Source organism: Thermobia domestica, chromosome 13 (genome assembly GCF_964235325.1).
Source record: "Thermobia domestica chromosome 13, izTheDome1.hap1.1, whole genome shotgun sequence".
Classification (NCBI taxonomy): domain Eukaryota; kingdom Metazoa; phylum Arthropoda; class Insecta; order Zygentoma; family Lepismatidae; genus Thermobia; species Thermobia domestica.
This window is the reverse complement of record NC_137466.1, coordinates 147,077,284-147,104,213: the sequence shown is the minus strand read 5'-3', so window position 1 is coordinate 147,104,213 and position 26,930 is coordinate 147,077,284. Positions and strand designations below refer to the sequence as shown.

General features: G+C 36.5%; 1 protein-coding gene across 1 annotated transcript in view; it reads right to left on the bottom strand.

The window, feature by feature from the left end:
* LOC145668626 (uncharacterized) overlaps window positions 1-20,172 on the bottom strand; it is an 87,288-nt gene extending 67,116 nt beyond the window's left edge. Inside the window, 1 exon segment of the mRNA XM_081736668.1 lies at window positions 19,988-20,172. Coding sequence (XP_081592794.1) covers window positions 19,988-20,028 — 41 coding nt within the window. The 5' untranslated portion in view covers window positions 20,029-20,172.
* Between the last annotated feature and the right edge of the window lie 6,758 nt (window positions 20,173-26,930).

The window sequence follows — 26,930 nt, the reverse complement described above, 5'->3', positions numbered from 1 at the left end:
TGTTGAGTATGTATCATGTCATGATATTAATCGTGAAGATGAAGTAATGATAATAGAATCCTTTAATGGTATGTGCATGACATTAGTAGCAAGAAGAAAGATGATTCCAGTATCTGTGAAATTCAGAAAGAAGACTTGTGTTCCCACCAATGTTTGTATTGATTGGCCGATTGAGTTGAATCTGTTGAACTGTGCATTTAATGACAAGACTAATATGATATTAATAGTGAGCAATCCGACGATGTCCTTACGGAACATAATACAGTGCGTTGATTTCAATCATCTAAGCATGACATTACGAGATTTTCAAAATCCTTCAATGGTCCAATACAGTGATAACTTGAACCAAACTAACATTAATCGTAACCAATTTCGATACATTCATGTGAGATTAAAGAGTGATCCTAGTGTACAAGATAATGTAAAATACATATGTACCGGTAATGTAACCAAACCTAACAACAGAGATGGAAGTCAAAATGATTGGCGAAGAAAAGATTGGATTGACAGAAAAAAGGAAGTCAAACAGAAATTATCCGCCTGACAACAAAGCGGCTACTTCTAAGAAGCAAAATAGAGATACATCGGATGCTTCGAGGGAGCCTTCGCGGAACAGAAACCATGGCAGGACAGACTACCGTGGATGTCATGTAAATAACAAGTACAGATCCATTAGGAGACACGATATTTCACCACCAGTGAAACGAAGGAGAACTGAATCTACACTGAGAAAAATCCATTATCCGGACAGCGGTATATTGTACAAATACAAGGATTCGTTATGTTTATTAAGGAAATCTGTACGGAGCGTACTTTATCCATATACTACATAGGTACTGCCTTTTACCCGCTTAGATATTACATCATGTCTCTGCAGGATGTCTGATATCTAACAATCTTCTGTATTTTACATACGTATACGTATGTTAAATACTTCAGCTATACGTTATATACGTCCATCTGTGTGTAAGATCCAGACCGCCTATAGACACTCTTTCTTTCGCCATGGCTGACGTCATTGAACTACCGTCTTTTGCTTGCGAAACGAGGTTGTTTACAAACGGAACAGAAGAGAGGAAGGAAACCTGGGAAGCCTGGGTAAGTACAATAGTTAACTATTACTTTAGTTAAATATTCCCATTAATTATATATTCTTTTAGTGTAACTTGCTTTAATATAGTACTAAGTAAGTAATGTAGTTTATGACTACAATTCTTACTATTGTAACTCGTAAATGATTGAGGAGAATGGAATGGGTGAATCTGAATTTTGAAAAAACTTTGAATATTAATGTTTTGAAACATATTGTGTTTCAAGGTAGCAAAATGAATGTTATGTGTTTATTCATTCCATTTTATATGTGACGATTTATTACTTGGTGCAGATTTACTACAGGACTGCTTAACATAATTGCTAATAAACCGTTTTCAGCGCGGAAATTTCCTTGTGTAGTGGATTTAGGATTTAGATTTCTGGGCTTTCGGCATCAATGGCCTTGTTACCCCATATGAGGGATGACTTTCCTCGGCGAGTACACTATCCGGGGAAAGGAAGGGAAGAAAGGATTGGGGAAGGAAGAAAACGGCCTGGGACCTATATGTTAGGTACCACTCCGGCATTTGCCTGCTGTGAATGAGGAAAACCCAAGGAAACCTCATTCAGGATGGCTGGACTTAAAATCTTTTGATACTTTTTCGACCGAGTTCTCCCCCGGGATCGAACCCGGAACCGTTCGCACCGAAGGCGAGAGCGCTAGCGACTACCCTACGCGGGGCCACTTGTGTAGTCTAGAAAACTCATTTTTACTAGGATATTTGCAAATTTTTTTTTTTTTTTTTTTTTTTTGCTTTTAGTTTAACGCCCCATGATTGTACATCAATGTAAGAGAGACGGTGACAATGAGATACATGATAATGGTGGAATCAAGAAAATGTAAGGAAACTGGAAAGTCTTAAGAATAACCACACCTACAGTGTTCACCAAAAGGCTATTTGTCGGGAGCAGGAATCGAACCAGGGACCTAACGCGTCAGAGGTAAGCGCTCTACTACAAAGCTTTCTTTTGTTTAAAGAACTTGTTTACATTGAAATATATATATTTTACGAAGATACTAACATATTTTACAGCCTCACTGAAATTAAAAAAAAAATAGTAGTCAGGGAGAGTTTACTTGTCAGATTTTTATTTTTTAATTTAATTTATTTTTATTTTTATTTATTTTTGCTTTGTTATGTTCCCTAGTTAATTAATGTTTGGGTTACTGAAAATTAAAACCTTTTTAGTATTATTGTTATGTCATCACTTTGGAACCAAAAAAGTTAGATTTTTTTTCTTGTGTTTTCATATAGGAAGTTGGTAAGTTTGTGCCTTAGCATTGGTTTGGTTTCTAGAACGTAATTGAAGGTCATGTTGAGTTGAGTCTTGGCGGGTTTAGAGTTCGTGAAGTGTCAGGCACTGCTTGTGCCCCTGTCTTCTGTCTGTGATGTTTCCTGGCTTTGGGCTGTGAGGTATTTATGTTGAGGAGTACCAACGCAGGCCGCGTGATATACAGGTAGCTTCAACAGCTACGAGTGCCAGATGTTCATCTTTCGTTACGGCGTGACTAATGCAGTATAGTACTAGGTTCAAATTCTATGGGTGGTAAAAATGGTCGTGGTGTGGTAAGAAATACAACGTAATTGTTATTAGTTTATTAGTGTTTCTTCATAGTATAGTTTCACTATTTCTAGAAGGAATTAAGTATTAACGAAGTAATAAATAAGCAAAAGCACACTTTGATTGGCGTTAACTATTTCTCATACTCCATTGAGAATGTTTTGATCCTCAGTTGCGCAAACATCCAGTGTGCGTTTTTTTGTTTGCTTACACTGCCTTATAGATGAGCTCCCTCGTGGCTAAGTGGTTAGTGAACACGCCTTTGGCGTGGGACACCCGGGTTCGATTCCCGGCCGGGGGCCGCGGTGGCTCAGTGGTAGAAGGTTCACCTCTGGTGCTTGGGGTCCCGGGTTCGATCCCAGCCCCGCCAAGTGAACCTTGTGGTGGACAAACACCGTGTGCGTGGGTTTTCTCGGGGTTCTCCCGTTTCCTCCCACTTTCTTCATTCCACTATTTAATTCATTACTCATCACCGTCTCCATTAGCCTAACCATCATAACCGTAGGACATAAAACTCAAAGATTTCATTTCATTTTTTCGATTCCCGGCCGGAGCTTATGTGGTTCAGATTCCACGTTAATCTGTAGGTCCACGTCTCATACAGCCTTGCTGCTGAAAGGAACGTTAAAATCAAATCAGCACTGTTTTACAGATGCAATTGTTCGATTCCGAGTTCGAATGAAGCTTTTTACGGGCAGGGGGCGACTTTTATATATACAATCCAAGGATTTTAGTTATTAGTCAGTGATGCAATATATAGACCTATATATATTACAAAATTGAAAGTGACTATGTTTGTGACTCTTAATCTCTTAAGAGCTGCGGTGGCTCAGTGGTAGAGCGTTCACCTCCGGTACTTGGGGTCCCGGGTTCGATCCCAGCCCCCGTCAAATGAACTTTGTGATGGACAAACACCTTGTGCGTGGGTTTCCTCGGGGTTCTCCCGTTTCCTTCCACTTTCTTCATTCCACCTTTCATTCATTGCTTATCATCAGCGTCTCCTTTAGCCTAACCGGCATAACTGTGGGACGTAAAACTCAAAGGTTTCATTTCATTTTTTCTTAATCTCTTTGGAATCTTGTACTTAGGTTCACAGCGGAAGCGACGAAATAACTCGACTCATCCATTGTAGCTCTCTTCGCAACCAGTTTCCAAAATGTTGGCAATAAGTTTGCGAAACGGGATATGACGACTCCAATTTTGGGTGAAAAGTCGCTATAAAAAATAATAGAGAAATTCATTGTCTATAAGCATTGTTTTAAAGTTGTAGATGTAAACTAAACAATATGTTCTACTCACTGGCGCAAATCCGTGGGGGGGGGATGACGGATACATGTCCCCTCCAATCTTGGAACTGAGGGGGACTTCTCCCCAATAATCCGATTTGAAATGTGTTTTTTGGGAGAAATTTGATTATTTTTGTCCGATTGCTACAAAGGAACGTGAGATAAAATAGATGTCCCCCAGAATAAGCCTCATATCTGCAGCCTCCGAACGCTGAAGACAACTCTGATCCTCCACAACATTGTTTTTCAACTTCATAAGTATTTTGGACATCGTCAAAAAAAGTATGGTAACGGTCTTACCCCCCCCCCTCCCAATGTTGAAGACAGATTTGCGCCGCTGGTTCTACTCACATCTTTGTAAATAGGGCGCAACCAATCCTTTAATTCAGGGATCATTTTTTTGTAAAAGAAAAAGTGCAGAATAATTAAAAGACCCCAAAGGACAAATATAACAAACATCTTCTTCGCCTTTATTCACGCAATCTATAGCTAATCTTGTTGCTATCGGTAATGATGTATTACGTGTGTTTCTCAACGGAAACTCTGCGAACTAAAGGACATCAAGTTTGTAGTTGTTCTTCGTTAGAGGGCAAGGGTAACATAACAATGCAGGATTGTGGGGCAGTGAGTATGCTGTATTTCCAAACTCTTCATCAGTTGCGCTGATTAAAACAAACAAACAGAAAAAAAGAACGTAAAAACTGTTTTGAACTAATAATGCTTCTCTACAGATGAACATTTTGTTTGGAGCAGAAAGTCGCTAAATGTGTAAGTAGGTAAATCGTCATTTAAAAATCACCCAAAAAAGTCTCCAATCGGAAAAAAATATTTTTTGTCGCTATCGTAGGGCGACCATACGTCCCGTTTTGACCGGGACAGTCCCGTTTTAGTGGCGTGTCCCGGCCGTCCCGTCAGTAGATGGAAAAAGTAGTATTCGTCCCGTTCTATGTAAATGAAAGAAGTAAATAACAAACCCAGTATCTTTACTCCTTTTAAAAGTATTAATAATTAATAATAACAAAGAGGCAAAAATTGAACTGAAATTCCCTATATTAAACATACTCTATAGTTCGCAGTACTGCTCGAAAGGCAGCAGAGGTTTTAGCAGTTGGTTGTGTGTTGAACAAATTTCAACGTGTCTTTCCTTTTTCATAAGTACCCGTTCTGTAACAAAGAGAGAGAGGAGGAAATCTGATATCAAGGCACTGATAAGAACAAAGGTAGATCTAAAAGTCTAGGGTTGCAAGAACCTGTCCCGTTTTTAACTGAAAATTTTATGGTCAACCTACGCTATCGTTGAGGTCGAATTCCCCTTATTTAGCGACTTTACCCAAAATTGGCAACATTGACCCCCACCGAACAAACAACACCCCGTTATCTTTAGCCTAGCCAGCATAATAGTGGGACGTAAAACTTAAAGATTTCATTTCGAACAACACTCCCAGAAACCTATTGTTATACCATTCCCAAAACACCCTTTTGTACAGTTCTCCCTATTCGAAAAAAAAATTGTAAATAGCAGTGTTCATATATAAATATGGAACTCAATTTCCCTGAATTTTCCAGGTTTTCCAGGTATTAATTTTTCAATTTCCAGGTCTAGTGGAAGAAACTAATAGTACGAGAACACATAAATTTTAAGAATACTATATTTATATATTTGAGAATGGCCACCCTTCTCCCCAATGAACGATTGCAATTAAATATTGAGTCACAAGAAAATAAATAATTAAAATAAATAAAATTTAAGTTGAAAAATATGAAGTTGAGAAACCTACTAAGGGAATTATATAATACTTTTGTTCCATACTTGAATACATTCAAAATATACAAAAATATTGGCTTGGGGAAGAAAAAAGGGCCCGCGAGATTTTAACTGATTCTTGTAGTACTCGACGACAGAAATAGATTACTGAAAGAATTTTCAAAATCGGCACAGGCAAACATGAAGAAAATCGCATTTTCAGGTACCGGTTCAAAATGGGAAGAAAAAAGGACCGCGAGATTTTAACTGATTCTTGTAGTACTCGACGAGAGAAATCGACTAGTGAAGAATTGTCAAAATCGGCGCAGGCAAGCATGAAGAAAATCGCATTTTCATGTATCAGTTCAAAATGGGGAAGAATAAAGGGCCCGCGAGATTTTAACTGTTTCTTGTAGTACTCGACGAGAGAAATCGATTAGTGAAGGAATTTTCAAAATCGGCGCAGGCAAACATGGAGAAAATGGCATTTTCATGTACCGGTTCAAAATGGGGAAGGAAAAAGGTTCCGCGAGTTTGAACCGCTACGATGTATGTTCACGAATGTCCCCGTCTTCTCAAATTTAGTTAATTACTGTGACACTGAAACATGTGACACAGAGTCACATTGTGGATGACTGCAATCGGCAACCACTGCACATATACTCCTCCCGCCCCACAGTTTGATTATTTCGATCCATTCCTCACGTGCTAACGGCATGGTTCAACATCTGCAAGAAAGAGGTAAATGTAACGTTCAATTGGCAATAGCTTTTCACCAAATTAAGCTGCATGAAATCTGATTGCATATTTGACATACTGAGAAAATTCTAGTCCGTGGCCATATGTATCACATATCCCATCAATTCATAAAAATTTTGAACACAAAATTACGGTCGTCCGTGTGACGTACTCCCAAAAGGCCTAATGTGTATCACCCACCTCACATTCAATGAAACCACATCCGTGTAGAATTTAGAAAGGAACTTCTTATGATGTATACAGGATGTCTCAAACGTTCCCTGACATAGGATAACTCTGTTATTATCAGAGTTACAACAAAATGTAAGAGGAAAAACATCTCGAAATATGACGTTTTCAATCTAAAGTGAACACTTTTTAAAAAAAAATCGGACGAGATGTTTGTGCTGTATACTCTTTATGCACCCAATTTTAAATGAAAATGCAACGTTGTCATTTACCTGGACCCACAACATAAGTGAATGAAGTTACTGTTTGAAACGGGGGCTGGCCATCGACATGTTAGCGTAAAAGACAGTAACTTCACTCACTTACGTTGTGGGTCCATGTAAATGGCAATGTTGCATTTTCATTTCACATTGGACGCATAGCGAGTGTACAGCGCAAACGGGTCATCCGATTTTAAAAATTCCTTCACTTTAGAATGAAAACATTATATTTGGAGACGCTTTCCAAAGTAGTATAATTTAGTTTGTTTAAATTTACAATTTAATACAAGTAGATTCGGATTTATATGCGTAGGATTTTGTATGCATCTAACTAATGAATTCTTTATTTTCATGCTTAACTTAGTGACTTGGCTTTGGACTGCAACTGATTATTGTAACCCATTATTGCTTGAGAAGAAACAAGATATCCGAATCTTCATTTGGAGAAATCAAACGTCTATTGGAAAGCTGGGGATTACAATCATTAATTTCTACATTTCAAGGTGCGTAAATTATATATTCTGTGTTTGTTGTTAAATTACTATTACTATTATTGGGTTTAGAATCAATCAAGCACTTCATGATATTTTATGGGGATCAAGATGGGTGCCGGATAGATAAGTATTTGAGCGTCAGGCTCTTATTTCTTTTCAATTTAATATTTAATCAATGATTATTTTTCTCCCACATTATTCCACCAAATCGTATTCCAAGATCATATATCCATTTTTGATCGATATATCCATATTTTTGATCTCTTTCATATTTCTATATTTTCGATTTTTGATATTGTTTATATTTCGATATTGCTGTATTTTTCGATATTTCGAACAAGTTTCGATAGTTTGTCAATATCGATTATCTATATCTAAATTCGGATATCCCAAAGCCCTATCGAACCCCCTCCGAAATGAAGTTTTTGGCTATGGACCTGATTAGGGATGCGCACGAGACAAGACGAGACAGAATTTTTGTTACGAAATTCGAGACGAGATAGAGCTCTTCCAATAGAAACGGATCCAGTTTTCGAGACGAGACATAACTTTCGCGGCACCTTTTCGAGAGGAGACAATCTCAAATCTTTTCTCTTGCGCATCCCTACACTTGATCATGAGATATAAAAAGAAAAAAAAAAGTTAATGAGAAATACCGGTAACATGTAAATACAATATAGGTAGCTAAAACATTTTTGTTTTCATTCTTCAGTAATGCATTATTATTAATCTCAGGGGGGCGCGGTGGCTCAGTGGTAGAGTGTTAACCTCCGGTGTTTGGGGTCCCTGGTTCGATCCCAACTCGCGCCGTGTGGACTTTGTAGTGGACAAACACCGTGCTCGTGGGTTTTCTCGGGGTTCTCCCGTTTCCTCCCACTTTCTTCATTCCACCATTTCACTCATTTCTCATTATCTCCGTCTCCTGTAGCCTAACCGGCATAATCGTGGGACGTTAAACTTAAAGATTTCATTTTTTATTAATCTCTGTATTTTATAGTGTATTCTCAAGCTTAAGGTGATGTATAATTAAATTTTGAATTCAGTTAACTTATTTTGTTTCTCAGATTGTTTTTAAAATGTATGTACAAACGTTTATTTTCATTCTTGAGAGTTTAAAGTGACGTATAGTTATTAAACATAGTATTTAATATTGTACTCTTAACGTGGAAGTGATATACAGTTAACTTTTGAATTCAGTTAACATTTTTCTCTCTGAAATTGCTTTAAAAAGTATGTAAAAACGTTTTTATTTTATTTCTTGAGTGCTAAAAGTGATGCAAAGTTATTAAGCTTACTACTTTATATTGTATTCTTAACCCTAAACTGATACACAGTGCGTTTTTGAATAAATTATGTCAAGTTATTTGAGTGACGAACACTGGTAGAAAATCCTGACTACTACTGGAACATTTTGATTTTAAGGTGACGACTACTGGTGCAAGGATTTTAAAATATTGTTTTTCCTCCAACGGCTACTCCTTTTTTAATTCTAACTACATGGTCATTATAGGAAGGATCAGTGAGTCTTTCCAACTATGGTACAGCTCCGACAGATTCACGATGCTCAGAGAAGAGACAAAATAGTATGTTTTCAACCTTAAAGTGAGAACCACTGGCGTTTTTACCCTGCTATGCAAAAGTAAGTGAGTACTCCAATGGAGTTCCAATGCGGTACTTAATTTCTGCGTTTTAGATATATGGAAATACATGTCTCTAAAATGTAAAGAACTGATTTTTTTTTTTTTTTTTACTGAAAACTGCAACTCGGTAAGCCTTATGGATACCGAGGTATGGGAAAATAAACTATAGGTATGTGGGGCTTGCATACTTGACGCTACAATTCGGAAATTGAATTAAAATATGACTAACGGCTATCAAGATGTTGTCAAATAAAGGGAGGACCAACACAGTTAAGGGGTTTTCGTGTTAGATGCTAAAATTTCCGAAATCGGTCATGGAAAGTTAATAAACACCAGTAGCAATTTCATTTTAAAGTAATTAGATATCTTCATGGAGTGTTAGAACATCATGGAGTCTACCAAAATTAAATTTTAAAAGCTTTTGAAAATATAATCTGACATTTGTAAACAGTATTTGAAATATGTGTTTACCCAAAACTTCCAGCTAGTACATCTAACATCTGGAGAAACACTGTGAAATAAAAGCGTACGAGATCTTGAAATTTCGGAAACAATTATTGGTGGCAACAAAATTAAATAAGATGGTACTTCTATGGGTTAAATGAGTACCTCAGTACAATTTCGTTCGAAAGATTAGTTCAGTCCTAGGTTTTCTTCAGGCAATTCCAAGGGTTCATCGTGCTGTGCAAAAGAATGAAAATTCGCTGTCAATATCTAAGATAGTAACCAAGATATAAGGAATTATATATTTTATGACGTAAAAATAGAGATCTTTACGGATTTGTACTTTTGGCTCTTTCCTATAAGAAAAAAAATTCAGAAAACTACTGTATATACCTTAATAGACAATTCAGTGGGCGGGGACACAGTAGCTTAGTGGTAGGGTATTTAACTAATCTTTTTTTGCAGAAACTATTGGAGTATTCACTTAACCTGTAGAGATACGATCATACTTAACTCCCTATTTAATTTTAAAATTAAATAAAAGGAAATATTTCAGTGTAGCGACCCACGATTATGCATTTTAGTCTCAGGGAGATTATGATTAAAGCAAGTGAATGTTGTTGACAGAATTGATGGAATGCAAAAATGGGAGGAAAGAGAGTACCCCGAGAAAACCCACGAATACGATGTGCACTACAAACTGACTTGACCGTGGATCGAACCAAGAACCCAATACACTAGAGGTAAGCACTCTACCCCTAAGCCATCGTGCCCTCGCCCATTTAATTGTCTATTAAGGTATATACGGTTGTTTTCTGAAATTTCTTCTTCTTACAGCAAATACTCAAAAGTACAAATCCATGTGGGTCTCTATTTTTACGACGTCATAAAATGCATAATTCCTTATATCTCGCTTGCTATATTAGATATTGACAAAAAATGTTCACTTTATTTCAGAGCCCGATGAACGCTTGGAATTGTCCAAAGAAAATTTAGAGCTGAATTAATCTTTCGATCGAAATTGTACTGACGAGTCTGAGGTACTCACTTAATCCATATAAGTACCATCTTATTTAACTTTTGTTAGGATCAATAATTGTTTTCTGAAATTTCAAGATCTAATACGCTTTTATTGTATGGTGTCTCTCTAGCTGCTAGATGTACTAGCTGGAACTTTTAGGTAAATACATATTTCTAATACTCTTTACAAATGTCAAAATATATTTTACAAAACTTTTAAAATTTAATCTTGGTAGACCCCATGATGTTCTTAAACTCCATGGAAATACCTAATTATTTTAAGATGAAATTGCTACTGATGCTTATTAACTTTACATGACCGGTTTCGGAAATTTTACCACCTAACACGAAAACCCCATAACTATATGGATCCTCCCTTTATTTGACAATATCTTGATAGTCATATTTTAATTAATTTTCTAAATTGTACTGTCTAATATGCAAGCTCCACGTACCTATGGTGTCGCTTTTTATTTCACCATATTTCGGTAACTGTTAGGCGTACCTATTTGCGGTTTCGGTAAACACACACCTCTAACGTACTTTAAAACGTTATTAAGATATATTTTAGAATATTTAGAAATGAGAGTTCTGGGAATATCATGGTACCCGAAAACCCCCATCAGGGCGTGTGTGTAGTGTATTTAATTGAAACTACTTTTGAGGTTGTTGTAAGCCCTCGTAATTACGTTTCCGAAACTGCACCATCTAGTACGCAAACTCCACAGTTCTGTAGTGTCGCTCTTTATTTTCCCATATCTCGATATCCATAAGGCTTACCGAGTTGAGGTTTTCGGTAAACAGATGTCAGTTCCTTACATTTTAGAGACATATATTTTCATATATCTAAAAAATACAGACATTAGGTACCCCATGGTAGCCCGAACACCATTGAGGTACCCACTTACTTTTGAATGGTAATACATTTTGAGTTGTTGTTCAGCATCAATAAACACTTCATAGTTTTTCTACGTGCAACCCAAAAGTCCATACCTGACCGAACAGATTTTGTCCATTTAATCTCAAAAATGTTAAGGTACTTTGTATTGTTAAGTACAACCAAATTAAGCACACTGAATATAACATTTTAAATATTTTCTGATTTTTGTTGCAGGTATTTCGTGCATCAAACCAGGATTCTGCTTGAAAGACAGTCAAAAGAAGCAGTGTAGGTTGTGGCTAAAAGTACGTCCTTTCTGAAGACAGACTCAGTTGTACTTACATTATTTTGTACGAATATATAACCCTAATAAAGATACTGTACTACAAATTATTTCTTTCTTCCATAAATTATAATAAAATATTATCTCTGTTTAAAGAAAATGATTGTTAATGTTAAGTCATTTTAATTCTTTTTCTCTGTAATAAGAACATTATCCCTAGCAATATTTTTTATCTTTGTGCTATTGCGATTGGATGAAGTAAAATTCTATACGAAGCACTATTATTTCAGACATGCATTAATAACTAATGTATTGTTCTGTATGTAAGACAATGTGTATACTGAACATGTCTAGCGAAGGTGTTGTTTTAATACAGAATCTATAACTCAGCTTTTCAGTAGTCAACTTTATTGGGAATCCGAAGAAAGAAGTTAAAAAAAAAATGTTGGACTTACAAGCGTGTGTGTGTTCGAATTCTGGACTAATCCAAATTATCCAGAGAAATCATTATATATTTCTTTGTTGCTATTTCAGATGTATCCTTTATCCAAGTCGTATGAAACGGAGACTTCATACATCGCTATACTTTGTATGAACTATGTTCCGTATTTACTTAATCACTTTGTAACTTTCTCTAGTGTTGACAAGGCCGCAGGTGTCAATCGAATAGTTTAGTGTTTCACTCATGTCACCTTGTGACTAAGGTACGTCCTGTCGGTATATATATGGTACTGGGTTCAATTAGCGATAAAATACATTTTTAGCGTTAAACAAATGCAAAAATCTACACGAAATGAGATACCGTGATCTCTGACTTACGGATAACACCAAGCAACTAATGGTACTGAGTGTGATTAAGTTTACTAATTACTATTTGGCTAAAATCAGTGTTCCTTTATCTATAGTTCTTTTCGTGCTTTGAATTGCAAAGTTTGAAATAACGGTTTTAAATTATTGTGTATATATATCTTCCGAGTAATTCTGAGAATCATTGCTCTTTCTTTAAGCAATGTATGAGACTGTTAAATTGTTCTTTCCTTAAAATGTTGCACTAAGAAGGATGCATCCAGGAAAGTCCAAATTTGCAGAATGTCTATAGCAGGGAAGAATAAATATGTTTAGTCGATGGCTGCACAACGCCTCCGCTGTCACCACGTTGTCACACAGCGAATACAGCGAACGTTTAAGAGTATTCTGCACTTACTATTAGGTATCGGCCTGGGAACTTTGGCGCATCTACCCAGTCTCCTTCTTGGTGTTTCATTTTTAATGGCGAGTACTGAGTAGGAATCATATTGTAAGCGAATACGTTTCCGGCTGACACCACACTTTTAATTATTGCGACATTTAAAAAAAAAAAAAGACATACCTGTTAATTAAAATGTACAGAGAAGTTATTTCTGGAAAATTCTATTCAGGCCTCTTGTGGTAACAACTGCACTTTAGTAGAAGATACTATTAAGGAAAAGAATGAGGTAAAATAATCTTTATATCGTACAAGCAATGGATGATAACAGCTTAATAAATGATTGTACGTAAATCTTGTTTGAGTTTGAATATAGGATTGTATAAGGCTGTGCATTTTGCATTATTATTGAGGTGCTGCAACTAACTAACTGCAAACCATATGATAAATTCTTACAGTAATATATCACATATTGATTTACTCTGTATGGAAACGAAAATAGTTTAATATATGGTTAACCTCCTTTGTGCCAGGGGCGGATCCAGAGGGGGGCGATCGGGGCGATCGCCCCCCCCCCACAAGAGGAAACTTTCTTATTTTATATATAAATAAACCCATCCATAACAAGTTTGGAGCTCTTAAAAGTAGCAGTATTACCGCCGACCGGCCCCCCCCCAGAAGTCCGTCCTGGATCCGCCCCTGCTTTGTGCCCATAATTTTAAAATTAACGCTTGTGTCACTTTTCAACACTTGACTTTGCAGTAGCTTTCCAACGAATTAGCAGGAAGCCCAAACTTATAGGACACCCTGCAGGTAAATACATTTCTTTGGACAGTTTCACTGCTCCAAACTAAGATTTGAAAAGTGTAGTATTGTTAATTTTATTATTATTGGCACAAAGGAGATCAACCATATTTTAAGCTATTTTTGTTTTCATACAGAGTAAAACAATATTTGACAACATTACAGTAAGAATGTATCATGCACTTTGCAGTATGTTGCAGCACTTTAATAATGGTGCACTATACGTACACTCTAGATCCTGCATATGTCCGATCCATACATTACAAGAAGGCAATACGTATTCGATACAGGTAAAATCTGTATATTTCATATGGACAACCTATTAGCTATATACATCCAATCTATACATTACATATGGCCAACCTGTACGCGACATACGTATAATCTATATGCTGCATGCAGACAGTCTGTAAGCTACATATATGCACTCTGTATGGTGCATACGGATATTCTGTATGCTGTATCTGGACAAGCTGTGTGCGACATAAGGAAAATCTGTATAATACATACGTACAATACGTATACTGTATCTAGTCGTACGTATGGGGCACAAGTACAATATAGATGCTGTCTCGGGGTTGAACGCAAGAAACATACGTACAGAACGTATATTGCATACTTCTTGAAATCATGCTCCGTCCTGATAGTCAGTGTATGTCGTCATTATTAACCCACATGCTACATACGACCCTGACGTCACAAAGCTAGATATTACCTCCGTATATACTTGTTACTGCAGATAACGTCACACGAATGACGTCATTGCACTTGTGCAGACAGTACGTATAATACATACTTTTTCAGCTATACGTTTGCTGCAGGATGTTATATACGTTTGTACGTTAAGTCCAGAAACTACAGGAATTACGAATGTAACCTACGTTTTTAAGTATGCCACCTACATTTTTTTTCTCAGTGTAATTTTACCGGTAATACGACACAGTCTAATCACAACAGAAACAATATTCATAATGGGACAGACTATGTCGCACCGATTGAACAACATTTTGGAGTTCAAATTAATGGAAACAATGAAACTGATTATTCACATCTTGTGAGTATGATTCATTTTCGCAGAATGCAGAAATTCAAGTCTCGAAACTTGAAAGTTGAAGAACAGCAATTGGGTAAAATTAAAATTCAGACTAATGATTTGGTATTCTTAAGATTACATCCCCAGAGTGATGCATCATTGAAAAGGATATATAAATTTTGTGATATGTTTGCTGGACCTTATTTATGTACGAAACAAATTAATCCTAAAATATTTGAACTTATGGATATAAGAACGGGGAAAATTTTAGGATTACGAAATATTGATGAAAGTAAATTATGGCAATCTACTGAAAACACTAGAAAACGGTGGATGGATTTAGTCAAAACTTTAGTTCATCCAGAGATTATAAGGAAAGCTAATATAAAGAATACTTAACAGAGGGAACTTAGTTTTCAAATAGGAGGAAAACAAAGTATTTCATGGATATGTAAGTTTGTTTAATGTATTTTATTTTGTTATTTAATCTTTGAGTTCATGTCTATAATCGCAGTTACTCGATTTATGTCAACAAATGTCTTAATGTTATGTGTTTTCTTTAATATTCGTATTTCCTAATATTCATGCGTTTTCCTATGATAGCAGAACGCAATATCAATCACATTGTTCGTGTTTCATGTTATTGAAGTATATTTATAAGCATCTTTGTAATGCGAAAATATATATTGAAGTTAGTAATTTATGATTTTCCTAAGAAACTCATATTCAAGCAATTCTTACTTTTGTATTCTTATTATATTCGAATTTATGTAAATAATATAAATGTTAAAGAAAAAAGGGATATTTTTAATGTAAACGTATGAAAGTAATGACTATTATATAAAATTAAATATTATATATATATATATATATATATATATATATATATATATATATATATATATATATATATACATGAATTGCAATTTTCAAGTATACGAGGTGCATTCGAAAACTCGAATGATTAACATGTAAAGGTAAACGGTCCAGAATTCTTTTTCTTTTTTATTGAGTAAATAAATAAAAATGAAAATTCGGTCGAGCGCCATAATATACAACAGTACGTTGCATATTTGTGTATTTTTACTACTTGTAAATCCTTATTTTATTTGGGCGTAAGATATTTTAAAATATGTTAATTATAATATCGATATAAAAAGATATTCATATGTTTTATATGTTTTAAATAATAGGATTTTGAAATGTCGTTGTCAGGACAACATATATAAATAAATAGATTTTTATTCAACGGAGTTTGACACTTTAATGGCTCAATAATCTTAAAAGAACAGTTCTAAATGTTTCAATTGTAATATTGTACTCTACAAGCGATTTCTATTGCACTGTACAGGACAGAAACGTAGTTGCGACTAATTATAATAATGCTATATATAATCTATATAATTATATATTAAAATGCGACGTTTATATTTGTGGCCAATTTCTTTCGAAAATCAGATCTCGGAAACTACAAGCTCTAGAAGTGTACGTTTATGTACAGTATTTGTCTATAGCAGTTTTTCCCAATTAATAGTGCGAAGTCCGTGCAATCATTTACATTTTTCATAATTTATAGTTTATTTAAATTTCATAATTTTACATCTCAAAATGCCCATTCTTCGCACGGGGAGAATATGTTTCATTTTGCGGCACCGGAAGTTTCACTGTGTACGTACGTTCAACTTCTAATGCCATTGTTTCTGGCTTTCTACATCGGAGTCCGCAGCGCTGTTAGGCTAGTATCGAAAATTATGTTCACAACAAGAATCGAACACAGGGTAGATTGGTCCGTATTTCTAAAATGAAGTAGTTGGTCGGACTTCGGTTTAGCGTCTCTTTCAGCAGTGAGGTTATTTCTGAGACTTCAATCTACAGCTTAACGTGGATTCCAAACATGAGCTCCCTCTGGGAATAGAACCTAGGTTTCCCGCGTGAAAGACATGTACACTATCACAGCTTTCTGTGACATTATCCATAACGTGGTACAAGAGAGTTCTATGATTAACCAATGCCACATAAAAGGGTTCTGGGTTTTAACCTCCCTCCCGCTCTGAGAAATAGACATTTACCATATTTAACGGTATACAAGAATTCTGAAATGAACTTCGAAGCTTGAAAGGCTGCGTATGCTTTTCAGTGGCGTAACTAAGGGGGGAAGGGCAAGCGGGACTTGTGCTCCGGGCGCCGGATTGCGGGGGCGCAAAACTGAACAAATATTTATTTTCATTATAAAGCAAGGAAAGAAGTTTTAGCAAACTAAAAATTAAAAAAAAAATACCTCAGAGGACAACGCCTCACCAATTTTAGGATTATATCCGTAGAGCATTAGCTTCAAAACTATCTTTTGATGACATAGCAAAAACCTTTGAGCCAAAAGAGCCGTCAAAGTTAAATTTTAGTTCCTTTTTTTTGTGTGTGTTTTCATTTAACTTACATCGATTTAAGAGATTTGCAAAATGTTCAAGCATAATACGAGACAACACCTTGACTGTAATAAATATTCTATTCTAAAGCAACAGACGTTGATTCATTCTACACATGCCCATCCCGATGTAATTCCAAAAGCATTGTGGTTTGCAATTATTATGATGGGACTGTAAGAATATGTCAAACATGATACTCTCAGATTATTTGGCAATCAAATACTAATTCGTTTACTGTTTTATCTTTACTAAAAATTAAATTATTTACTGGCAAATTTGAAATTAAGTTTTACCACTTGAAGAAAAAATGGAAAAGAGAATTTCTATTTAGTGCCAATATCAGGTGTAGTCGGGGAGCATTTTGGTCAGTGAGGGGGGAGGCGCTAATGAGAGTTCTTGCCCTGGACGACAACTCGACTAGTTGCGTCGTTGATGCTAGTGTAATAGTAATTGATTATTTCCAATCTTTATAACATTTATTTTATTAGTCTCGGGTCTTCCTATATATATACTGACAAGGGTAGGCACAGGCGTGTATCCAGTATGATCTTTACGAAACTATAATACATACAGTGATGCGAGAAGGGGAAGTTCTACGTAAGCTATGTGATCCCTCCCCCGGGGCCTTCACCTCTGATGCGTGGGGTCCTTGGTTCGATCCAGCTCGCGCCACGTGAACTTTGTGGTGGACAAACACCGTGTGCATGGGTTTTCTCGGGGTTCTATCGTTTCCTCCCACTTTCTTCATTCCACCATTTCATTCATTTCTCATTACCACCGTCTCCTTTAGCCTAATCGGCATAACCTTGGGACGTAGAACTTGCATATTTCATTTCATTTTTCCCTTCTCCGGGCCAATATCTCCAATCATATGGATTTACTAGTATTTTTACACTGCAGTTTTCACCCGCTAAGTACTGAAAGTTCCACCGAAGGAAATCTGAAATCGTCACTAACTATATTAATGATGCATTTTATTCTATAGTTCAAGCAATGAGTTCTGTCAGTGTTTCTCCAGAAGGAAGGAAGTTTTTATGCATAAATTGATTACTAAAGATGTCTTCGTGACATTATTTGTTAGGTAAATGTCCCAGTCGTTGCTCTCGGAAGGTCACATTTGGGCACGGTGGCTCAGTGGAAGGGTGCACACCCTCTGATGTAAAGGGTACCTGGTTTGATCCACAAGTGAACATCGTGTTCATGGGTTTTCTCAATTCTTCCATTGGTTGGTTAAGTTGGGATTCAGCGTCCCGCCCATACAATAGATTCTATATGAGACGTGGCACTACAATTTTACGTGATCTCCGAGCATGAGCTCCCACCGGAACCAGGGCCTCTCGCACTGAAGATGTGTAGGTTAGCCATATAGCTGCGAGGGAGCTCGGAAGTTTCCGAGGCCCGTATCCACGAGGGGTCGGCCAAACCTTAATTTTCACGGTAGGCTTGCAAATGAACTATTGTGTTGGGAAATAGATTTTTTGAAAAAAAAAATGGATAAGATAATTTGTGCTTAAGTAAATGTAAAAAAAAAAAAACTATTAAAATTTTTTTGTTAGAATAACTTGGCCTAAGGGACAATATTAACAAATAAACAAGATTTCTTAATTGTTTAAAGCGTAATAAAGTGGGAAATATAAAAAGGATCCAGGCTGGCAAAGAGGTGGAACGGAGGCAGCCATAATAAGTAAAAAAAAGTAAATCAGCCATGTGGGTGAAAAAACACCACACACTCATGTAAAATTAATTCCTATTTGTAAAACTTAGCTAAAAAAAAAACTCTAAGCAAAAAAAATTTGTCTTCTTGCAAAATCAATTTGGTAACCAAAATTTATATTTTGTTAATGTTCTCTCATTTTTGTATATCTTAATAATTCATTCTGTGTAAATAAAATTTAAAACTAAATATTTTTTTTTTTTGCTAAATTAAGTTCTTTTACTAACTTCCATAAAAAAAATTAAAACAAATCCCCAATAATTATATGACAGCATAGGATACTGTCTACCAATACCTCAAAAAGTTTGTACTATCATTTTTATTAAGCACTATATAGTTCGATCGCCCCCTTCTACATTTTTGGGCCTAGCTACGGGCCTGAGGTTTTTCTGTATCCTCCCATATTCTCATTCTACCAATTCACAATCATTCAGTGGCGTACACAGAAGTTCCTGAAAGGGAGAGTTTAAGTTTCTAAATTCATATATATATATATATATATATATATATATATATATATATAGAGTCGCGGATCCAGGATACGATCAAGGGAGGGCCTAAACCATAGTTTGCCGCTTTATCCAGTGTAAAGCAGGATTGAAGTCCATTTTATCCAGTGTATACCTGAGCGTCAAGGGGGGGCTATACCCCTTGGATCCACGCCTGTATATATATATATTAATAGGTAACTTTTTTGGTTTGCATATTTTCTTTCTCAAGGATGAGGGGTTGAAACTCCGAAACCCCCTTTCGCATGGCTCTGCTTTCCTTAATGATCCGTCTCCTTTAGCCTACGGTAGCCTAATGATTGTGGGGACCTAAAACAATGAACAATCATTTCTCAAACGAGACCAAGTCTCTCGGAAAGACGAGGATTTAATATGCTAGTCTCTTGTGAGCCTTGTCCTGGGTTCGATTCCCAGTCGAACACTCAATAGCACAGTGGTTCAGATCCCTCTTTAAACTTCCGTCCTTAGAAACTTCAGTCCCGTCCTTAGAAGCTTCAGCTGATGACAACATTTCTTTACTGCTGTTTTGTTTTGCACACATTTCAGATATTAAAATTAATTTCATATGTGCCCAAATTATTCAATTTACTAAAATTTTAGTGGATTTTTTGAACCGAACGTGGGCCGCCTCTGTTTACAATTTAAAAAAAAAAATAATAATAAATAAACAGGAAACAAAAATTACCTGCACTTCAACTGGTGTAAAATAAGGTTCGGTACCGTCATCTAAACTTGTTTCTTCCCCACCATAATCATCTACTTCATATTCTGCATTTAGATCTTCATCGACGTCTTTTGTGAATAATAACAAATCATAATACCAAAGAGTAGGCTTATACACTTCCCCTCTCTGCGCCGCTTCTCTAACCTTGCGATGTTCCTTCCGGAAAGAAGCACGCAAAGAATTTATCTTCTTGATGACGCAGGCTTTGTCCACACGATCGTCAACTGTTCGAAACTTGTCTACTAGAGTCTGATACGCTTGCTCCTTAACTGCCCTGGGAGTAGCACGTTCTTTGCTTTTCGTTTTCCATAGACAGGGAAAACTTTTATACAGTTCTATGAATTCTCTCATAAACTTGTGGTCGTTACTAATATAACGTATATTCTCCATTTGAAATTCCATTATGCGTCTTGTCGTTAAGTTACAACACACACACACACACAACACTGACACTTCAACAGTAGAGCCACGAACGATTACAAATGCTTCCAGACACGTCACGCCACGGCCACAAGCCTCTACTCATCTGTTGATCAAGCCAAGCCATGAGCCTGGCTTGTGCAAGTGATCGACAAAAGCTTGGCTCGAGCAGGGTTGACAGCGCTACAGAAGAATCGTGTTCTTCCTTTTGAGAATATCATTTTGTTATTCAGTAAAACGCATTCGTTGCGGAAAGAAGCGCTAATACTGAAAATAGTCTAAAAGAGAAAAAAAAAAGCAACTACTCATATGTAGGTCATTGTTTGCTTGTCATTTTAGGTGCTGTCTATGTGGTAGAAGGTAAAAAGAGGAGGAGAAGAAGAAGCACAATTCTTATACCAATGGAAGCTCCTTGCGACAGACCTGCTGCCAATGATAGCAGAACTGCTTTGTTATGGTGGTGTAAACAATCCTTTTCTAATTATATACTTCTTAAGTTGACCACTTGTATAGGCTAATTTGGTATGGTATATTGAACTAAACATGGTTAACTTAAACAGTTTTTACTGTAATACGTTATTCTCTTTGTTTTTGATTGATGAGAGCACTGTTTCTCATACTGAGGTTCGTAGAACACAAGTGGTTTTCGAGATTCCTTCCCATGCCTGCCTATGACTCTTCAGCACTTTTGTTACATATTTTTGTATCTAATATTTTCTAAAGGCAGAACGAGAATTTCCGTTCTGCTTCATCTTCGTGGAAAAGGATATTTAGATTTGAGGAAATGTTATCTAAACTTGAACTTGCTTTCAGAGCCCCTTGATTTTTGTTTATCATTTCAGTGTTCCTGAAATTAAATTAGAAATTGTGGAGCAACACTATTGTATTACGAGTACGCCTACAGGATGACTGCTGGTTGTCTGATTTTTTTCGTAGGAAATTATGATTTTTTTAAAAATTTCTTTTCTTTTTTAATAGTAAAAGATTACATATTGTAGCACTTGAACTTCACAGAACTAAGCAGTTCTTAATTTTGAGTTTAATGTTCCTTTCAACATCTAGGCTATATGAAACGGGACCTACTGATTAACGTGGAATCCGAACCACATGAGCTTCTGCCGGGAATCGAACCTTCGTCTCCCACGCCAAAGGGGCATACGCTACCTGCTTATGCGTGAATTAGTTCACAGAACTATTTTTTTTTTAACCACCTTATGGTACTTGTGTCTAAGCAGCGGCGGACAGACATCGATACATTAATCATACACTAAAGTAAAGCTGGTACGAGATTTCTTACGTAATATTGGATGTGATATGTTGGGTTCTGCTATTTGAATTAATATATTGATATTGTTCTTAATATTTCATACAGGAAATTATTGTTGGCCACGAGATGAGAAATAAGGGTTTCACGTCTCGTCTCATATCTTTTTTTTTTTTTTTTTTTTTTTTTGTATTATCGAATTTTCGTCTCGTCTCCATTATCAGAAAGCTTTTCTCGTCTCGGTGTCTCGTATTGTAAATTATAAGAATCCTTCCGTGTCATGAGAAGTCTACGAAAGGTGTAATATAACATCATTTAAACGATCTATATATTAAAAGGCTAGAAAAGTTTATAATGTGGCCAATCCTTGCGAAAATGAGATCTCGAAAGTACTAGAAACGTGCTGTTTTCGCAGGCCGATTCCAAATTTTGTATAGATTTGCCAGTTCCCATTCAAATTTTCAAAAAAAACTTGTCTTTATTTCTCTATGCCACATTTTAGGCGTCTTTTTGGCCCTATTAATTTTATATTGGCACTAGATTGATACTCTTGTGAACGGCAACCAGTAGAGGAGCTATGTATAGCAGGTTCATGGACATTTCAGGCGCTTTGCTTTAATCTGAATGACAAAACCTATTGCAAGCTGGCAAATTCAAAGGCTTGTGGATCCAGGGGCGGACCCAGGACAGACTTCTAGGGGGGGCGGTGGGTTGTAATACTGCTACTTTAAGAACTCCAAACTCTGGGATGGGTTTTATTTATATATAAAATAAGAAAGTTTTCTCTTTTGTTGGGGATCGCCCCCTTGGATCTGCCACTATGTGGATCCACAATGAGGCCTACTCGGATATGGAATTATAAGAAAAAATATTTGCATTTGGTATAATCTATTACTTATCCAAGTTTACCACAAACTCCCCCAACATTCTATATATTAAAATATTACATTTATACAAGGTATGTTTGTCTATAGCGATTCACTCGCTTTGAAAGTTTTCCTGTCCTTTACTTGTGTTCGTATCGGGACTTGCACAGATATAGTGAGAAGTGGTAAGGAGATTCACTCTCATATTAGAACTGTGAGCTGTGTAAATAGCGAGGTTCAGCTAGTCTATATATTAAAATGTTATGTTTATATGTCTTTAGGCAACTACGTTTATATGTTTGTGGCCAATTCCTTTTGACAATGAGATCTCGGAGACCATAAGCTTTAGAAATGTGCCGTTTTCGATTATCGATTCCAAATTTTGAGTATGTTATTCTCTAATTCTTACATACAACGGCGCCGACTTTCCAAAATATATGTGGGTGCATATCAATGGCGGGACGTGTTATATGTTTTCAGAAAAGTCTCGATATTTTTTGATTGATTTCTCTTATCTTTTATGAACGCTGTCATAAAGGGCTAATTCTATTTGTAATAGTTGAACTTTTTATTGTGTGGACTGTCTTTGAGTAGGCCAGAGACAGGCAAGAAAAAGAGGAGTGCGTTGCTTGGTTGCCTTTGCTTGCACAGACACATTTGAAACAAACAATTATGTTTTAGGGGTTAGAAATTTTAACTTCCATCTCAATGTTTTAATTGTTTATTTTATTTTATTTATTTATTTATTTATTGATAATGGCAAGTGAGAAGTATTTATTTTATTTGTTTTTATCAATCTACAAATATTGTGGGTGCTGGAGCCCCGGAGCACCCACGTAGGCGGTGCGCGTTCTTACATACACTTAATACGATGGAAAGAGCTGTCGTTAATCTAGTTTCGAATTTCTCTAATCTGACAAATTAGATGTCGTAATCTAAGGGTACTCTACTTCACGATCTATGGTTTACTCGATAATCAGCACACTCATTGCTATACTATTAATTTTTATTTAATATCTTTTCTGAGTGTACATTTCACTATTATTTGGTACTAACTCACCGATAATGTTGCATTTAATTTAATGTTATTCTTTTAAATAGCACTTGATATTATTCCTTAGATTGTATATAATTCTCACTTTTGTTATTCTGAATTCACTGACTACCGGTATATATCTAGCAGCTACAGCTAGCAGCTCAATCTTCTGACGTTTACTTTCAAGTACATATTCGTACAATATCCCAACTGTATAGATTTTCCACTTCTTATTCAAATTTTCAAAAAGCGTACCTCCATTTTTCTGTCCAACGCTTACGGGTCGTTTTCAGTTATATGTATAAGATAAAAGATTTACTTTCTTTTAAATCTTATATCATTCAACAGTGTGTAACCTTTATCTTTTGAAAGTATTTTTGGTTGCTTGTAGAGGAGGATAAAATGAACTCTGCTTGGATCATTTAACATGCAAAGAATGAGACAATCTTTCTTGTTTTAGAAGAATGAAGAAGAAATTAGAGTTAGTATTTTCTAAAGAAATAACCGTCCTCCAGGGGCGTAACTACGGAGTGGCTGGACTGACAAAGGGCCAGGTGCCTACAAAATGAAAGGTCCCATCCATGATCCGATATACTTGTTTATTCCTTAAGTTTATTCCTATAAGTTTATTCCCAAGAAAGTGCCTTATGCAGAGTGGTTTTGACGCATGATTAGTGCCTTATTAAATACCTGACTACTGCAGGAAACATACGTTAGTCGAACTCTTTAGTATGGCACTAATCACGCGTCAGAACGACTCTGCATAAGTCCCATAGTGTTCATATGTACACTGCTCAATATTTAAAATGACACCAAGAAAATAACATCATAGAAAATCCAAATTTGCAAATATATGCAGCATGGAAGAATAAACAATTGATTAGCACAACAACACCGTGAAGTAGTAACAGGCTCTGGGTATGCTGTCTAGTATCAGCAAGCAGAACCCGGCCAGATGTTCACAGTTCAGTGGTAGAGAGAGATTGGTGTAACGTGAGTATCTGCGTACGGTCAAAAGATGCTTTGTCGTCGAATGCTTCAGTCCTTCCAGCAGGTTTTAACTTTTCATCGCGGACTCATAATTGAATCTCGCGACTGTAGCTTATCCTTCCGCGACATTGTTGCCCGTATTGGGAGGAATGTGGCCACAGTGCAGCACATATGGACTCGGTGGCTCCACGAAGGCACTATTCAACGACATGCCGGATTCCAGCAATTACGTTATAACACGGGCCACGAGGATATACAATTTGTCTGGGTCTGATAGATAGGACTACCGCATCCTGTACACTGGCGCAAGCACTATTGCACACCGCCCAGTGTCCCGACGAACAGTTCTACGTCATCTGGAAAAGTGGGCTTATTTGCAAGGTGCCCATTGCCACCGTTTTCGCTGACTGCACTATATAGATATGACAAACTACAATGGTGTCCGGAAAGTCGCGCATGGAGAGATGAATGGCAGGGCATCCTCTTGTCAGACGAATCCCGCTCCTGTCTACAGAATCATGATGACCGAATCCAATCAGTAGCATGGCATTAGACTTTGCGAGGCCTGCACTTTGAACCGCCACGCCAGTCCGGCACCGGGCGTTATAATGTGACCGGCCGTGCCTCCTACGCATTGACGGACCGTACATAGATAAGGCATTAGCCTGGATTGTAATCCCTTTAGTGTATATACAGCCAGAAACTACATTTCAGCAGGATAATTAGCGCCTTCATGTTATACGTTCTGTTCTACATTTCCTGTACAACGTTCCTTAGCCGGCCCGATCTCTCGCCGATTGAACACGTCTGGTCGATGATTCCACAATGCTCTCATACCTGCGAACTCCTCCAGTTACAGTTATTGAGTTGTGACTTCCTGTCGAAGATGCATGACTTGGCATACTCTAGAAAAATATCCGAAGTAGAGATAGCACGAGCGAGGGTTTTTTTTTTTTTTTTTTTTTTTTTTTTTTTTTTTTTTTTTTTTAACTCGACTCGACTCGAAACAGACACCTTTAAGCTCGACTTGAATTCGAGTAATGTAATGTAATAATGAAATAGTATAGGTAATATAATAAAGTAATAATAGTATGCCTACATAGTTATATCAACGGATTTCTGTCTTGTGTATGAATAATGGTGTTTACATGATACCCTCAATGAAGAACTAGAAATAATGATAAAGGTACGGAAGTCATTTTGGCATCATGTACTATACTGTATATACAGACTTCTTAATGTTACTCTCTCTCCTGCCATGTGGAAACCACCATTCTAAGCATACAAAGAAGAAATAAATAGTGCGGATGTAAGGTGAGGTGCAAATTTAATTACCACTAAATGATAGAATTGCTACCCAAGCATGATAAGTTTTACAAGAAGTACTCAATAAACGTGAAGAATTCCAGCATGTAGAATGAAGTTATTAACGTGGAGACCAAAATAGCGAATGTAACACAAGAGCATATCTTCTCTAAAATAATGCATATGACACGAAATATATCTAAGATAGATCAGGTAAGTGAAATTTATCGTTACTTTATGATTTTGAAAAGATGATAACAGAATACCCAAAGTATTGGAAATTAAAGAATCGTTTCTTGGTTTCTCTGTAGTGGAGGACCAGTCAGCACCACATTTAACTAATGAGATCATGAAAGTAATAGAAGAGAGAGATATTTATTTAAAGAAATGTCGTGCGGAAGGATACGACACTGCCAGCAATACGAGTGGTGTTTACAATGATGTTCAAAAGAGAAGGCGAAATATTGAGCCATATGCAATTTAAATGGCTCAACACATGTGTGTCTTTTTGTGTGTGTACAATGCCAAGCCAAGCGGTGGAATTCACTCAGTAGTCTTTTGCCCAGCATATGTGACCAAAATGTAACTGAAGAAAGTTAAAACAACAAAATGGACCGGAAGGCATGACAGCTTTTGCTTTACAAGTTAGATTTCAAGACATTCAAAAGGCGTAAGGAGTAAGGTAATTTGATTAAGTACGAGGTCTGATGAAAAAATGAAGCTGAAGCACTGGAAAAGAATGCTGAGAATTTTAACTTTGTTTACTCAATGGTTTTCCAATGCAAAACATTGCAGAGAATCAACATTGTGTTCAACACATTTCAATCGAAAAGCATGGATTTTTCAAAACAAGTACAACTTTTACAGAGCTCCCTGAAGAACTAAAGCAACTATCGCAATAAATTTGAGGAACTAAAGGAGGAAGCAAACATAATAGAAAATACCTGATTTTTTTTTTTTTTTTTTTTTTGGTAATGTCCCATATAGGAGAGTAACTTCATTACGACGAAATTTCTCAAGACG